General features: G+C 29.8%; 1 protein-coding gene and 1 long non-coding RNA gene across 2 annotated transcripts; one reads left to right on the forward strand and one right to left on the reverse strand.

Moving 5' to 3' along the window:
- The first annotated feature begins 5,531 nt into the window (after nucleotides 1-5,531).
- Nucleotides 5,532-7,948, forward strand: LOC111242673. The gene is made up of 3 exons (XR_002669960.1): nucleotides 5,532-5,770; nucleotides 5,920-5,992; nucleotides 7,714-7,948. It is a non-coding gene; the product is annotated as an uncharacterized LOC111242673 (long non-coding RNA).
- A 2,537-nt stretch (nucleotides 7,949-10,485) lies between these two features.
- Nucleotides 10,486-15,909, reverse strand: LOC106774459 (heterogeneous nuclear ribonucleoprotein F). The gene is made up of 2 exons (XM_014661458.2): nucleotides 15,753-15,909; nucleotides 10,486-11,430 (listed from the first exon to the last, which is right to left on the reverse strand). The coding sequence occupies exons 1-2, from the start codon at nucleotides 15,764-15,766 to the stop codon at nucleotides 10,659-10,661; spliced, it is 786 nt and encodes a 261-aa protein (XP_014516944.1). The 5' UTR covers nucleotides 15,767-15,909; the 3' UTR covers nucleotides 10,486-10,658.
- Nucleotides 15,910-16,404: the final 495 nt, after the last annotated feature.

Genomic DNA, 16,404 nt, shown 5'->3' on the forward strand with positions numbered 1-16,404 from the left:
TGTCATTTTGTGATTGGTCCATGTTGATGTTTATGATTATTATTATTAATTGTGGAATAATTTTGAATCAATCACATAATGACACGTAAATGATGTTAAAATATTATCAAAAAGATGTTGTTAAAGTATCATTATCCGTCCACCATCACATTTTAATATCGAATCTCAAAGTTGTAAACCTTAAACCTTATACCTAATCCCTAATTCCTAATCATATATAACTATACCTAAACTCATTTTCTTTATTCTTTTCTAGGTTTTAATAGGCAAAATCATAAAGACATCTCAAACAAATAATATTTACAAATATTGAGGATTTTTAGTGTTACTATTTTCATGAATGATAAGAAGTACGATAGACAAATGAGCATGCCCCTTTGGTCCACACAAAAATTTAAATACAAAATATAGAGAGATTGGTGTCGGTTGTCCCTTTGAGTTGCAAAGAATCACATGTCAGAGTTGCAACCCCTACATCATATGTAAATTTTTGCATCATCATTAAAAATGTCGGCAAAAACACTTAAATAATTTTTTGTGTTAATTCAACTTTGTGTGTGAAACTTATAATAAACTACAATTTACTTTATTTCAATTTTTACTAAAGAAAAATAGTGATATTAAAACAGGATATATCGAAATTGATTTAACTTAAAATATAAAAATGATTTTATAAATATTAAAAAGAAGCGATTTACTATACATATTGAATCGTTATAAAAAGACTAATATATATATATATATATATATATATATATATATATATATATAAAAGATCAGTTGAAAAAATAACTTATGCTTTTTTTTCAACAAAATGTAAAAATCATTTTTACTTTTCGAATTTAATTTTTTTTTTTCCATTGGATCTTCTTTATTTATGAAAAAGATAACGAAGCTTTAATCTTTTCCAAAACATTCGTTGTATTCAATTGTCACATGTTTTAACAAGTTTCTTCATCTTTTCAAGGTCACTCTTCAATAACTGATGCAATAATTTAGTGTTGTTTCTTTCATTTTTTTTATCCATAAGGTTTTTGTTTGTGAAGAAATCTCACTTCGTAGTTGTCTCTTTTCAGTGTTTTAGTGTTTTCCTCATCTTTTCTATTAATGAAATACAATCATAACACCATTGCTTTACTAAATGTGTGTTGCTAGTCTCCATGATGTTTAATGAAGTTTCTTAATCAACTAAATGTATTATCTACGGTTCTTTACGGTTGGACTCCGGTGTTCTCCCTAACTATTCACTAGTGGTGGTTCGTTGATATTGATTCATGGTGGTTTGTTGATGGTCTTTGGTGACTCACTCTTCTCTCCTTTACACCTTCACATGGTCACTTTCTTTTTTAGTAAATGTATTAGATCGGTTGATCCAAAACTAATCTAATATTTTTTATGTTCTCCATAACGATTCACTAGTAGTGGTTCGTTGATGTTGATCCATGGTGGTTTGTCGATGATCTTTGGTGACTCACTCTTCTCTCCTTTACACCTTCACATAGTCACTTTCTTTTTGAGTTAATGTATTAGATCGATTGATCTAAAACTAATCTAATATTTTTGACATATTACATAAACATATATTAAAACGGTTGTGAAAATGTACTAAGAACCAATCTAATATATCTATTTTACTCTTGCACATAATTGTTAAACAATAGTATTTATAAGATACTATCACATATCAAAATAATAACAAAAATAATTAAGTTTAATAAAGTAAAACATAGACAATTTTTTTTTTAAATTAATCTTATTTAGTATCATTGCTTACAAAATCTGTGTACATTAGTTTAAGTGTATTATATTTAATAAAAATGACTTAGTATGAAAAGATTCTTACGATTTAGGTAACATTGTGTAAAAGTGCAGATTCTAAATATAAGTTTAAGTAATATATTGAGTAAAAGAAGATAAAATTACCATCATATAGAAAAGAAAAAAGCCTTGTATATAAATTTACTATTTTAAAATTTTACGTTAGTGTATCAATCTCTTTATGTGATTTAATTAACCATTTTTATTATTATTAAATCTTTACAATAAATCTTCATAAAGAAATTCATTAATAATTATTAGAACTGAATATTTTTCTCATCGGTTTAGACAAACACGATATAATTTATGTGTAAAAATTTTTTCAAAAAGGAGATTTAGACAAATGTATCTGTATCATGATAGAATGACAATATGTCATCATTGAAGTATTTCAGATTCAAATGTTTCATTTTACAAAAAGAAAAAGAAAAAACTGAACATATAAATAAAAATTTATAAATTCATCATTAAAATTCTGAATTAAAAATAATGTTAATTTTTTATATGATTTAACATATTAGTGAATAAATAATACTTTCTATGGTCTTTCTCAATTATTTGTGAATCCACTAGTATAAAAAACCCGAAGTATATATCTATATATATATAATAAACACTTTGTGCTTGAAGATGAACAAAAAGAAATGATGAAGAACATTAAAAATAAGGTTGACAACTATGTAATTATTGTCTTTTCTGGAACCAGACCCAACTTCAAATATTTTACATGTACCTGTTCCACAAAGTTCAGTTCATATATATTTTTTGAAAAAAAATATTGGTTGAAATTCTAGATACATCCAAGCACCATTCAATTAAGATATCCATGTTTCAATTTCACTAATAAAAGTTTTTTTTTTAAGTTTTTCCATAAAGCTGTCAGCGTTTTTAAAATAAATTATTTCAAAAAAATCACAGCTTGAAAATAGAATATATAACACAAAAAACTTAAAACTGAAAGAAAACAACAAACAACATGGTGACTAAACATGTTTGATTATGAAATTGTCTGCGTCCTTCACTTTTTTTTTTTTTTTATCTGAACCTCTGGACAATTCGATGAGCATGTCCCTTCAATAATATATGTTACAACTGTGAAACAGTCACGACAAATTCAAGAATACAACTGCACAAAATATCATTCATACTCCTTTGAATAAATTATTATGAACCTTTCTGATTTCTACCACTAAGTTTAAAGAAGAAATTATTAATTTTAGTGATAGTTTTACTGAGGTTAAGATAAAAAAAACTGTCACATTTCTATTTAAAAAATAAATTTGAATAGTGTGTTGGAAGAAAGAACAAGGGTGGCTTTAAGAATTAAGGTGGTGATGTATTGTAGGTAGCTTTGCATGCATGCATGTATGATGGATTGACAGAAACTGAGTTGATGGAAGTTGGATACTTGCTTGAAACTCATGTTAAATACAGAGTAGTCTATGATGTTTTTTTTTTTTTTCCTTATATAAGAATTAATCTAAAATGGTATTTGTATTAATTAGTTTTCTTTTATGAAAATAAACTTATTAAAAGTTATTTCTCTTCATTAAATAGGTAATTGTTGAACCAGAGTAATTTTATTTTTTTTATTAATGATAAAGGTGGTTTTAGAAAAAGTTAGTTTTAATTTATATTTTCTAGATACTAAATATGGTAGTATTTTTTTCATTTAATATTATATTAAGTATATATTTATTTCTATTTATAGGACTCAAATTAAAAGAATTAGGGTTAAATATGTTTTTAGTTCTTATACTTTGGGGTGATTTTGGTTTTAGTCTCTCTTTCAAACTATAGTATAATTTAGTCCTTCAACTTTAGAAAACTCTGGTTTTAGTCCTTTTTACCAAATTTTTTTAACTTTATTTGTTGTTTCAAACGCGTTTCTCAGTTAACATTGAAGCAAAAATGTGTCAAACAGTGTAAACAATCCAAATGCTATAATGTAAGGTGCTTGAAACAACAAATAAAGTTTAAAAAATTTGATAAAAAGGACTAAAACCAGAGTTTTCTAAAGATGGACTAAATTGTACTATAGTTTGAAAGAGGGACTAAAACCAAAATCACCTGAAAGTATAGGGACTAAAAACATATTTAACCCAAAGAATTACTGTAATTAATCAAAGTGGTACTAAACTTTTTGAACAAAATAAAAGTGAATGAGAAGAGACACTAAATGTGGTTTAAACAACTAAGTTTTTCTTTCAGAAATATTAATTATTCGATAGTGAATTCAGTAGATACTGTGTACCAATAAAAGGGTTATCTAAGAATCATAAAAGACATTGTTTATTACAATAAATTGCATAATATTTCTCATCTTAATTAATTTTAAACTAAATGTTTAATAAGTTTCGAGTTCCTAGTAAATTTAAGAATTTTAATTGAGTTCTTATTAAATTTTTGTAGTTTACTAAACTTTTAAAAACTTTAAATTTTTAATTGAGTTCTTACAGTCAAATATTCTGTTAATTTTGGGATGTGGTAATTATCTTACATAGTCAATCTACATAAATGTCATGATAATTCCAAAGATTGACTGTATTTAAGGAATATTGTTTTTAATTTAATTAAAAATATAAAATATAAAATATAAAATATAAAATTATAAAATTCTATAAAATTATAAAATATAAAATTACAAAAGTAAAAGATTAATAAATTACAAATTATAAAAATATATAATTTCATAATTAGTGAAATTGCGAAATTACGAAATTATAAAATATACAAATGTAAAATTATAAATTAGATAACTATAAAACTATAAAACTAAAAATTGTGAAATTATGAAAAGATAAATTTATCTAATTGTAAATTTTGTCATTTTTTAATTTTTAATTTTAAATTTTTTTATAATTTTATAATTGCTTATTTTATATATATATATATATATTTATTGTATTTATAATTGGTTTAATACTTATTTTGGTCCCTCAGTTTTTAAGTGTGATGGAGTTTTGCGATGGAGATCTATGGCAGCGGCGCTTGCGAGCTAGGGTTCATGACAGCGATGTGATTGGGTTGCTCTGCTATGCGATTTAGGAGTTCAAAAACTAGAACTTTTTCTAGATTTTGTTGTGTCTGAATCGCGAGGAAGAAAATGATGTCCTCACGGTGACATGAAAGGTGTTTTAGATTTTCCACATCATTTTAACCCTAAATGTAATTAACACTTTAAATGACCTCACAGTGCTACGTCAGTAATAACTGTACAAGTCATCAAGTTTTTGCTAGGAGGGCAAGTTTGCCATTATCCTTTTTAACATTGCAAGTAAAAAGGATTAACGTGAACTATTTTTTAAAATATAGGACGTTAGTGAACTTTTGAAAAAAAAAGAACAACTTTGAACACACTTTACAAACCAAAAAATCAAAATAGGTATTAAACCTTTATAATTTTATAATATTAATTAAATTTAGAACAATTTTCATTAGATACATTAATCTCATTGTTATCTCTTATAATAAGCATTATGTGAGAAACATTTAAATAGAGTAACAAGATAAAATAATTGTTAGATCATATATTTAACAAAAATATTTAAGTGCAAGTTTTAATTGAAAAGTTTTAAAATTATATGATTAAATAAACTATAAAAGTGAATAGAGATTTAATTGAAAGTTTTCAAGACTCAAGATATAATTATGTCTAAACTAAAATATAAGGACCTGAAAATAAGCTGAGGGCTGATGGACTTTAAGTTTAGGCAGTCCAGCCCATAAAGATTAAGGGCACATGACCTTAGAAGGGGTTTTTTTCAAAGTCAGATTCTTCATTTGCTAATTTTCCACTCTCTCTCTAAAACCCATTTTCCCTAAATATTGCTCTGCCTTCTCTCTAAAATACTACTATGTTGAATTGTTCAATCTTTGGTTTGAAGGTGCCTAAGCGCTCGCGGCTTCGAGGGCTTCATTCTAAACCGATTACTTTCTCCGTCTCCTTCCCGTAAGTGGTTTTGCTATTTCCTCCGCTATTTTCGAAACCTAGGGCTTGGGGTTTTACTGATTTCATGCAATTAGAACCTTTCCTTTTCTGATTTCTATTATATTCTAGCTCTAAGAGCTGTTTTCCATCGCCTCTTTGGTGAGTTGTAGGGCGTTGTTGTGCTCCGCTGTGTGGGTACTGTCTTAGGACACTCTTAGCAAGTGGTACTGTTAAGCTTTCCAGGTAAGGGGAGCTAATTATTTTGCTTGAAATTATTTTATAAAATATATGCATGTTGAATTCTGAATTTGGTGCTTTGAATTGAACCTCTTTTAGTGTTTTATGCATGTTGAATTAAAAATGTGATGTACTATTGAGACTGTAATGTTACTGTTTTAAGTAATTGGTTTTGGTGTGTACTATGCTACTTAAATGATTTATCTGGGATTGATTTTATGTGTCCTGTTTTGATGGTTATGAATTGTTTCTGAATGGGTTATTGATTGTGATTGATGATGTTTTGGAAAAGGTCTTAAGTGAGATTTAATTAGCTTTGTTGGATAGCAATTGGATACACAGGTACTGTTTTTGATTAATGTGAGAGGAAATAAAATATAAAAAAAAAAGAATTGGCATTTGAGGTTTAGAGTAGTTTAGGTAACATAAATAAATTAATTAAAACTGGTTGAGAGCCTTTCTTTGTTGGTAGGATAGAGGGGACTTAAAAACCTGAGTTGGCACATCCCTGATCATAAAGCAGCCCTGGCCTGGTCCAGTCAGTTGTAACTAATCATATGTGCTAGCACCGAAGGTGAGTTTGATGCGTTCAGACATCTAAACCCTCTCCAATTGGGTAGTGATGTGAGGTGGGGAACAAGTATTTTGTAGTAATGAAAAATTTAGCAAGCATTTTCATAATTAAGGGAACATTGTAAGTTATTTAGAGATAATATGTATCATAATATATTATATTATTAATGTATAGATTATATTTATATATATCTTAGTTTAATAGAATATAAATATATATATATATTTATAAGATACAATACGTAACATATATATATATATATATATATATATATATATTGATTTAATATAATATAAATATGGATATTTATAAGATACTGTACGTATATATTAGTTTAATATAATATAATTATATAAAAGAAAAATTAATAGGTATGTAAGATATGTATAAAGGAAAATGGTGATAGTTGGTGATGTTCATAATAATTTATAATATTATAATAAAATTAAAGGAAACATGTTTTCAGTGTATATGAGTGTAGGCATTGAAAATAAATTATAAAGATTCTGGTATTGATAAATTATGGAACTGTTTATAATTTGTGATGAATGGGTTAATGTATATTATTGAGATTATGTATATATTGACTGTGACAAAAAGTATATGATTACAAAGTGATGAAAGTACGATCCAAGTAGTAAACAAGTTCCATCTGTTCAGAATCTCTTGGTGAGATTCTTAGTGTTTTAGAATGGAAGTAGGAACTCAGTCTTGAGGGTCTTCTTGACGCTCCAATGGTCTTTCTTCTCACGTAGAGAGGACTGAACCATGTGGTGAGGAATAACATGAGGTCTTAGTTTTGGAGGCTTCCATCATGCTTCAAGGCGCGGAACAAGCTAACATCGTGAGTGTGGCAGGGCGGGGGAGCCCAGGGCGGTGGAGCCCAAGGCGGTAGAGCCTAAGTATCACAAGCCACCACGAGTGCATGACCCGCCATAGCTTGACTATCATTCTAAAGTCCAGACGAGTAAAGTCTAGTATTTAACATGATAGGATGAATGTTTTATCTTGTTTGCTTTAAATTAATATCTTGTATGTACATGCTCTTAATTGTATGCTTTTTATATAATTAGCTCACCCTTGCAATTGTTTGTGTTTGTGCCATGTTTGTGTTTGTTTCCCTTGCGATGATCATCCACTTGGATGGGAGCAGATGGCAAGGAGATACTTTGGAAACAAATCTTGATGGGGATGACAGTGCTACAGTCTAGTTCTCTAGGCTTTAATTCTCTTGTCCTAGGATATTTTGAAGAAACTTTATTATGTTCTAAGTTTTTAATTCCTTGTATTTTCAGGGAGAAACTTTAGTACTCCACTTCCAAATTCTAAGTATTGTTTAAGGATGACTGTAATCCTATTACTTTTAACTGCTTTCTAGTATTATTCATGGTGACACCTTTATTATATTATATACCTTTATAATATATTTGGAATGTTACATAAAATATTTATGATTAAAAAAAATATCATTCATTTATTCATGGAACTAATGTTGAATTTATGTGGCGCTTTTCTAATCCAAATCATCATTAATAGGATTGATTAAGTTTTGTAGATTTGGTTATAATTTAAAAAAAAAAAATGGTGTTTATAAAAGTTTTAAATTTTCAACCTTTTCTCATAGATTCTGAATATTATTTTTACAACATTGTAACTAAAACTAAATAAAAAAATTATAGCTGAAAAATTAGATATTAAAACTAAAGCACATTAAAAATAACATATAACTAAATTTTCAAATAAACATGCCTTTAAGAGTAATTTGTTGTGTTTATGTGTAGTAGGTTCAATATCTCTAATCAATAATTAATACACTAATGCCAAATAAATTTGTTATGGTGGATATTGGTTTATTTCAATTTTGATAGAGAATTTATATATTAATTAATATTACTTAATTTTAAGTTTTTAAAATATTATTAACATAAAAAGCTTATGTTCTATTTTATTTTCTATCAATTATTTGAGTTCTTCAATTTAGGTAGTTCTTATTATAACCTTGATTATACCAATATTTTTTTTTTGTAGGATTTTGTTCAAATAATGTAATGCATCTAAAAGAAATACAAACTTGAATCTCAATGAATTAAAGAGTTTATTAGACATACACTTATTCATACTCCTTTTTAATATTTGTATTTTTTTTTCTAAATAAGAATGTTTGATTCTTAATTTCAAATTTTAATTGCGTAAGCTTTTGTTTCCCTGAAATCAATTTTATTTTCTCTCGAAAGTTCAACTTGATATCTACTAAGTTTACCTAAATCTCTAAGATATTTTTTTTTCCAACACAACTTTGATTACACATTTTTCTTTTAGTTAATTTCATTCAAACAATTTATTGCATGTTAGGAAATGAAATCATCAATCTCATCTAGTCAAACATTTTTTGACACATGTTCAACCATTTTTAATTTATTTTACTTTATTTTATAATAATTTGACTTTTATTTAATTGTTATCTAGTACTTTAATCTGATGTCTAAATTATATTTTCTTAAGATGTGACATTTTAATATTAAATTCACAATAATATTATGTTAACTTTAATGTGATTTTTATAATTTAGAATTATTGAATCAATAATTGAAATAGTAAAAAGATGGATACAAATATAAATATAATAGTACTATGTTATGTGATGTAGAGATGAATGGAATAAAACTTTCATGCTCATTCTATATAAGGATGATGATGAATTCCTATTTTGAGAACTGGACTTTTCTTGTCTTCCTAATTTACTAAAATTAAAATTGAATTAGATTATACTGTGAAGTTATTAGATCCTATAAACAGAAATAGTTGAGTTGCAAAGTATGACATTGATAGCTAGCTAGATTGTGTTCACACTTGATAGTCCATGCTACCAGACACTCTCCAGATTGCACTTGGACCACATTTCCATATCCATCCAAAATTTTTCAATCCTTCCATGTCCCTCCTTACAGTACATACAATAAAATTTAATTTCTACTCAGAACATTGCAGCATTACCATCATGACAATGTACTGTGGGGAATCTTTAATCAATTATGGAATACTATGTTGTTACTGTTAGCAGGGATTCTAAGTAACTTGTGCTCACTTTTAACCATCTTTAATGACTATGCAATACTACTATAAAATTGTTTTATACAAATATCTAACTGTAGATTACTGTCTATATCACTTAAATACTGTCAACAAACATTTTAGAAGTATATTTATAAAAAACATTTTCATTCAACACTACTAAAAAAGAAGAATAAGAAAAACAAAATAGTACTCTTTATCTGCTAAAATTGGTAAAGGAAGTCAGTACAAAATATCTTCCCCCAATTAACTTTTCTGTAAGATAATAACAGATAATTTCATCTTATAAAAAATTTGTATCCATAGAAAATTTTCTCTTAACATAACCTTTATATATATATATATATATATATATATATATTAAATGATAAATTTCAAACTAAAAAAGGTGTATTAGCATAAATAATTAAAATGGTTACTTACAGCATTCTCTTTCAAGATTAATAGCAATCTCAAGAACTGATTTTGGAAATAAAAAATTCGACCGAACAGTTAAAATTACTGGCCAATGAAGGGTAAGAAAGAGGGAAAACCAATAAGCATTAAATAGAAAAGTACAACGTACTGTGGCTAGCTTTTTGATTGTTGAGAGATAGTCAAAGTTGGAAATGAAGAATATGATGGCAAACAATATGACAAAGGTAGTTGCATGCATGCCTAACCACATAACAAGAAAGGGACAGAAACATTTAAGTGCTGTTTCTTCAGTTTTAATTTCCAAGAGCATTAAATAAGCTACAGAATTTTCATGAAAACATTTTAGGACTGCTAAAAAAAGATATTCGAAATTTAGCAGTAAGGGAGCTTAGCATGGTGGGGATTGATTTCATCCTATGGGGGACCAAGAATAAATAAATCCAGAAAATTCAATCTTACCAACTGTCATATTTTCTCATCTGGGTATTGGAAAAAAGTATATGGATCCTAAAACAAATACAGCAATAAAATATATATATCCTTGACCAAAATCTTAATTATAAGATCAAGCTAACAAGTATAACTACAAAAGAGCAAGCAAATGAGGAATCACCGTCCTCTTGAAATGGCTTCTTCCATCTCACTGTGTGATGAAGGAAATAACTCAATGTAGCGACTCCCAAGGGTCATCCTATCCTTTACCATTGCTGCTTTTGAATCTTCGGCACTTGCAAATTCCACATAAGCCTCCCCAGAAGGTCTTCCCTCTGAATTCATTACTATGTGAATAGAATCCTCTGACAGCCCAAAATCCTTGAAGAATTCCATAATGTCATCCTTACTTGCAGAAAATGGCAATCCCCTTAGTCGCAACACCCCGGTGTGTTCAGCTGAATCTTTTCCTTCATCATATGATTTAGCACGGGGAGCACTTCGTCGAGGTGAACCACCTCGGGCATCTGAAACCTCGTTTGCAATTGCCTTGTAGTATTCCTGCCTCTTGCTTCTGAAAACTTCAACGTATCTTCTGCCCATATTCTGCCTGTTTCTTTGAAGAGCAAAGTCAACTTGAAGAGGATACCCCAATACACAGAAACCTTCACCGGTGAACTTGCCGCCTTTGTGAACAAAAAGAACATCAACTATGTCAAGACCATGGAAGAACTCGGCCACATCAGTTTCAGTACAATCAAAAGGAAGGCCTCGCAGTCGAACAACAGGAAAAGGTGGAGGAGGAGGAGGTTGGCTGACATATCCATAAGGTGAAGGATTGTACATAAAATTGGAACCGGTGGAAGCACCATAGAACGAGGATCCTGGATCAACTGTGCGCTGGCGTTTCGCAGCCATTTCACGCCCATCGCCACCATCAGCAAATTTACTGTAATTTTCACCCATAAACATAACAAAAATCAAAACCTCTTTTTCAGTCAACAAACATGTAAAGTTTCACCCTTCTAATTAAAGTTACATCGTTACGGTCTAGCCATTTCGTATGACATTAAACTCAATTCATATTAATCTCACGGCTGAAAAAAATTGTATTCTAGTCTGCTAGTTGTTTAACTGTAAAGATAAATCTAATAGCAAAACAAAATTGAAGGTAGACATACATCGCATCAGTAATAAGGTCAAAGTATTCTGATACGTTTTTAAAAAAATAAATAAATACTAAAACTTATCATTTCATCTACCATCCACACATTTCAAGAATACAAAAGCTGAAGTCATGAGACAAGCAATTAAATACCTCTAAAACAATAGAAATGGGGTGACAAAAATTAATTACATTCTCCTTCATTCTGCAATTTTATCTAACTATATATTTAAAGAGAGACAATATCCAATTAATCTTAACACAAAAGGGGTCAACATTAATAAAGAAGCCCAAAGACAAAAAAATGTGATCACAAAGAACCAATAAAATCCCATTATCTTCAATAGAATTATTGGAGCTAACAAGACATGTGGTTCGTCAATACATCTCATTGAATATCAACTAACCCTTGGAATCTACAAAAGTTCAAGGATTTGGCAATAAAATAAGTTACCACATCTACTACTAAAAAGGTAATATTTAAAAAAGTATCATAATAAATCCACAGTAATAAACATTTGTTACACTAGCACACTGTTTTTTTGGGTGTACAAAAGATTTCAAAAGCGTCCTTCTAAAGACGAAAACAAAAACAAAGATACAACATTTCAAAAATTGAAAATGAAAAAGATTGTGCAAGTCATTATTCTCAAAAACAAAATAAATAGCAGAAGGCACAAATAAACTGTCCTGAATCAACTAGTAGTTATCTACTCAAATCTTCTAGTTTTATTCTAATTTATCAATTTTGGATAAATGCACAAATAGACCATTCCAAAGAGTTATAGCAGGATAGTAAATAGAAGGATGAAATGTTGACTACTTTACCATCACTAACAAGCAATCAAACAGAAGAAAATAAATGCAGGGAAGGCATTGCAGGAAATAGAACAGTGGTGGGAGCTTGTCAGAACTAAGCAGGGGAGATATGGAAATCACCAGAATGTCCTAAAACACTAGATGGGCTGACAAAAAAGAGAAGTCTGTGTTTTCTTCATCCCAGACTAAAGAAATGGTTGAGATGTCACAATAGGACAGTAATTTGACACCATTTCAAGCTGCAATGACCACTTTTTGAAAATGCAGCACGATGTTTGCAGTGGCACGATAGCACCACAAAAACAAAGCAATGATTACTATGCTACCTATTACTTAACCTTTTCGAACTGAAAGGATGGGGAACTAACTAGGTACGATTGGAGCAGTAAGTCAGATAGCTAGAAAGCTAGTTAGATAAATATGGGACAATACAGACAGAAAAAGGCATTCAAAGACAGAAAAATTGTAAGAAGCAGGAAACGCTTGAAGTTGAGTTTTTGTCCTTGTTCTGTTCAATTTCACTAAATAAATATGAATAATTTTTTCTTTCACCCAATTCAAGAGGTTCCTGTAATTGGCCAAACCTGGGGATCCACAAGTAACCATAACGGGGTCCCAAAAGAAATCCTTGGCCAATTTTTACGTGGGGGACATAAAAATACAATTCTTAGCGTTTGGGGATCAAAAAGAGTTTAGGGCAAATCAATAGCATCAAACAGATGCTGGACAGTGGATGTAGAAGCAACTGATTGGGAGGATCAGGACCACAAACAACCCACTTGAAAGGAGGCACATTCTGATGCAGGCAAGAAGTGGGCAAGTAGAAATCCAGAGAGCCATCCTTTGACTAAAAGGAAGAAGCAACCCACCTTTGTCAGTTATGATCCTTCATGGGGACCCAACCCAGCTTCTTTTCAGTGCAACAGGTCAGTCAGGTGAAGCCATCAAAAAGGTTCGATGGATTTTATCACCACGAGGCTAGCACTTTGCACTATTTACCATTCTTCTGGAAGAAGACAGCATAATTGACATTGGAAGGGCTTATTTTGAGCTCATCCAGAGTTATGATGGGATTGAGTGTATTAGAAATCTGTATGTAACACAAATGACTCTAAGGTAAATAGGATCTGTAGAGGAGTACATCAAAGAATCTGATGCCTTCGTTATGCACGTTTTGAACTCATTGAGGAAGTTATGAGGGTATTTCTTGGGTGGCAGGAGGCTAAGAGTTGAAGTGTAGAATCAGACCCCATGCCCCACAGATGTATTTATGGTCATGGATACGATTCTACAGATGCTGTTGAGGAGCTATGTACTACTATACAAGGGATGGGGGCTTTACAATTCCACCCACAGAAGTCAATATTCACAATAATGGAGAGAGCATTGTTTCACATGGGGGAACCTCTGGCAAGCTTAAATAGATCGATTCATTCTCCTGGCCAATCAGGAGCACCCTGGGTACAACCCATTTCTTAGTTGGGTTTTGATAGTCAAGAATATAGCTCCAATTTAGTCAGCAGCAAAGTCCAGCACAACTAACACCTTTTCGCCAAGAAACTGTGTTGGCTTCCTAATGAGGAGTACATTAAAAGACACAGGAAATGTTTTTCATTGTGGCCAGCCATTTGGGAGACCGGCAGAAATTCCATACAAGGGAAATCCCTAATTTCCACCTAGGAGAAAGGAGAGGTGCATGCTAATGTTAAGACTTAAGGGAAGAAAAATTAGTTTGGGACAGTTATTTAATTAGACAGGATTAGGTAGCCGCATAAGGAAAAGAAAAGATGAAAGGGATAATAAATGCATAAGATTTGTAAGAAAGGGGATATTCTTGGACAAAAATTATTTCTCCTTGTTCTGTTCAGTTTCCTTCAATCAATAAGAATTTTGTTCTCTTACTCAACTCCAGCAGATGTTCCTATAATGACCATTCTAAACTAGAGGATCGACTATGTAAAGTTGCTGAGGACACATTTGGTTTAAGGGTTTTCTATCACAATAATTACAAAAAAAAAATGTTTTCACTTGTTTCCAACTTCAAAAGATTTTTCTGATAAAAACATGACATAAAACAAGGTGGAAGATTGTAATAATTAGAGAAAATAGAAAATGAAAACAGAACGTTTCCATAGACCAAACAATGACTAAACATCACAAACACATAGATTAACAACAAAGCTACTCCAGGCCTTTACCAATGATATTTACTCTCACTGAATATAAAGCATAGATAAACGTTCATTTTGTCATGCCTTTATGTTATTTTATCTAGAAAACATAACCATCTACACGAGAAAGAAAAGATTAGGCAGGAGGTTCCCATGCATGAGAAATACCCCTTTACAAGAGGACTAACAAATGTCTATTTCCTAGCATTAATAGAGTCACTGTAATACCAGAGGTTCTATCCAGCAAACAACAAGAAGCACAATAGACTGTAAGCAATGGTCGTGACAAAAAGGGAAGAATTACATATTTTAAGATAAACAGACAGTATTACAACAACAACCACAACAAAAGTCTTATCCCACGAGGCGAAGTTGGCTAAATGATTACACACACCGCTTAGTTTGGTTACAGAACGAATTCTCAAGGATATTATTCACCATAACATCCCTCTTAACGATTACATTAAATAAGTGATAATTATAAAAGAAACCAAATGGGATAATATGAAAATACAAGGCTGCAAAACAACTACAAAAAAATGCATTCTCCCCGGGTCATAACATCATATTGAATAAAAAACATTATAGGGTAAATGGTTGGTAAGAATAAAGTGTTCATCTCTCCCCAACAGTCAGTTTTATACTTTATTATCAATGCAAAGTGCATGCAATACATTGCAGTTATAATTGCTAAAACACCATTTGTCTAAAAGGCTACAACATCAAAACTCCCTTCCATTCTTGTTTGTTTGCATCACTTTCAAAACCATATTTCCCCACTAAATTACCACAGATCACTTATCACTGGTCACTCCAATTCACAAAAGCAAATAGCCCTCCTATTTCCTAGTTAATTATACTTTATTTAGGGTTTTATTTCAATAATTCCAACATAGTTCAGATTTCGAAAAACACAAAAAAGAAAATAGAGAATTATTAGGGTCTCAACAAATTGACAAATTAAAAAAGAATCGCATACTTCACACAAGAATTAAACAGAATGGAACGAAGAGAACAGAAAAAACTCAATAGATGAAATTATGAATTAAACCTAACATTTAAAAAACAAAAAGGCAGAAACTTGATTGGAGAAGAAGGAGAAGAAAAAGAAAATACCCTCGGTAGAACATTGTAGAAGGTTGAGAAAAAGATAGTGAATTGAAGCGACAACAACGACGCCACTCTTTCCTCCCGTTCTTTGTCTGTGCCTTCTTTGTCTGTGCCTCGTTATGTTATGTTATGTATGTATGAATGAAAAGTATTGGAATTGATAGCACCTTACCTACTCTATTACAATTTTATACATACAAAAATACATTAATATATTAACTATAGATAAAAACACATTATTAAATTAATAAACACACAATTATAAACACATGCATCTATACGTCTTCACTTTTTTCCTATTATTATTATTATCATTAGATAAAAATACATTATTAAATTAAAAATATAATTATAAAATAAATATTTTATATAATTTTAGCATAAATATTTTTTATTAAAAAATAGATTAATTAAATTAAAACAAATTAAAAAAATTTAAGAATAAAATTAGTAATAAAATTGTGGACATAATATATATATATATATATATATATATATTATATGTGTGTGTCATCTTTATAGTGGTTAGAACTAAACAAAAATCATAAACACTCACTTAACCCTGATACACCTTCCTTACTTATCCAATTTGTTTTTCTCTTATCTTTATCCCCTCTAACATCCACACACAACAATCCGTAATTTGTTGTTTTTGTTC

This window comes from Vigna radiata, chromosome 10 (assembly GCF_000741045.1).
Source record: "Vigna radiata var. radiata cultivar VC1973A chromosome 10, Vradiata_ver6, whole genome shotgun sequence".
In the NCBI taxonomy this organism is placed as follows: Eukaryota; Viridiplantae; Streptophyta; class Magnoliopsida; order Fabales; family Fabaceae; genus Vigna; species Vigna radiata.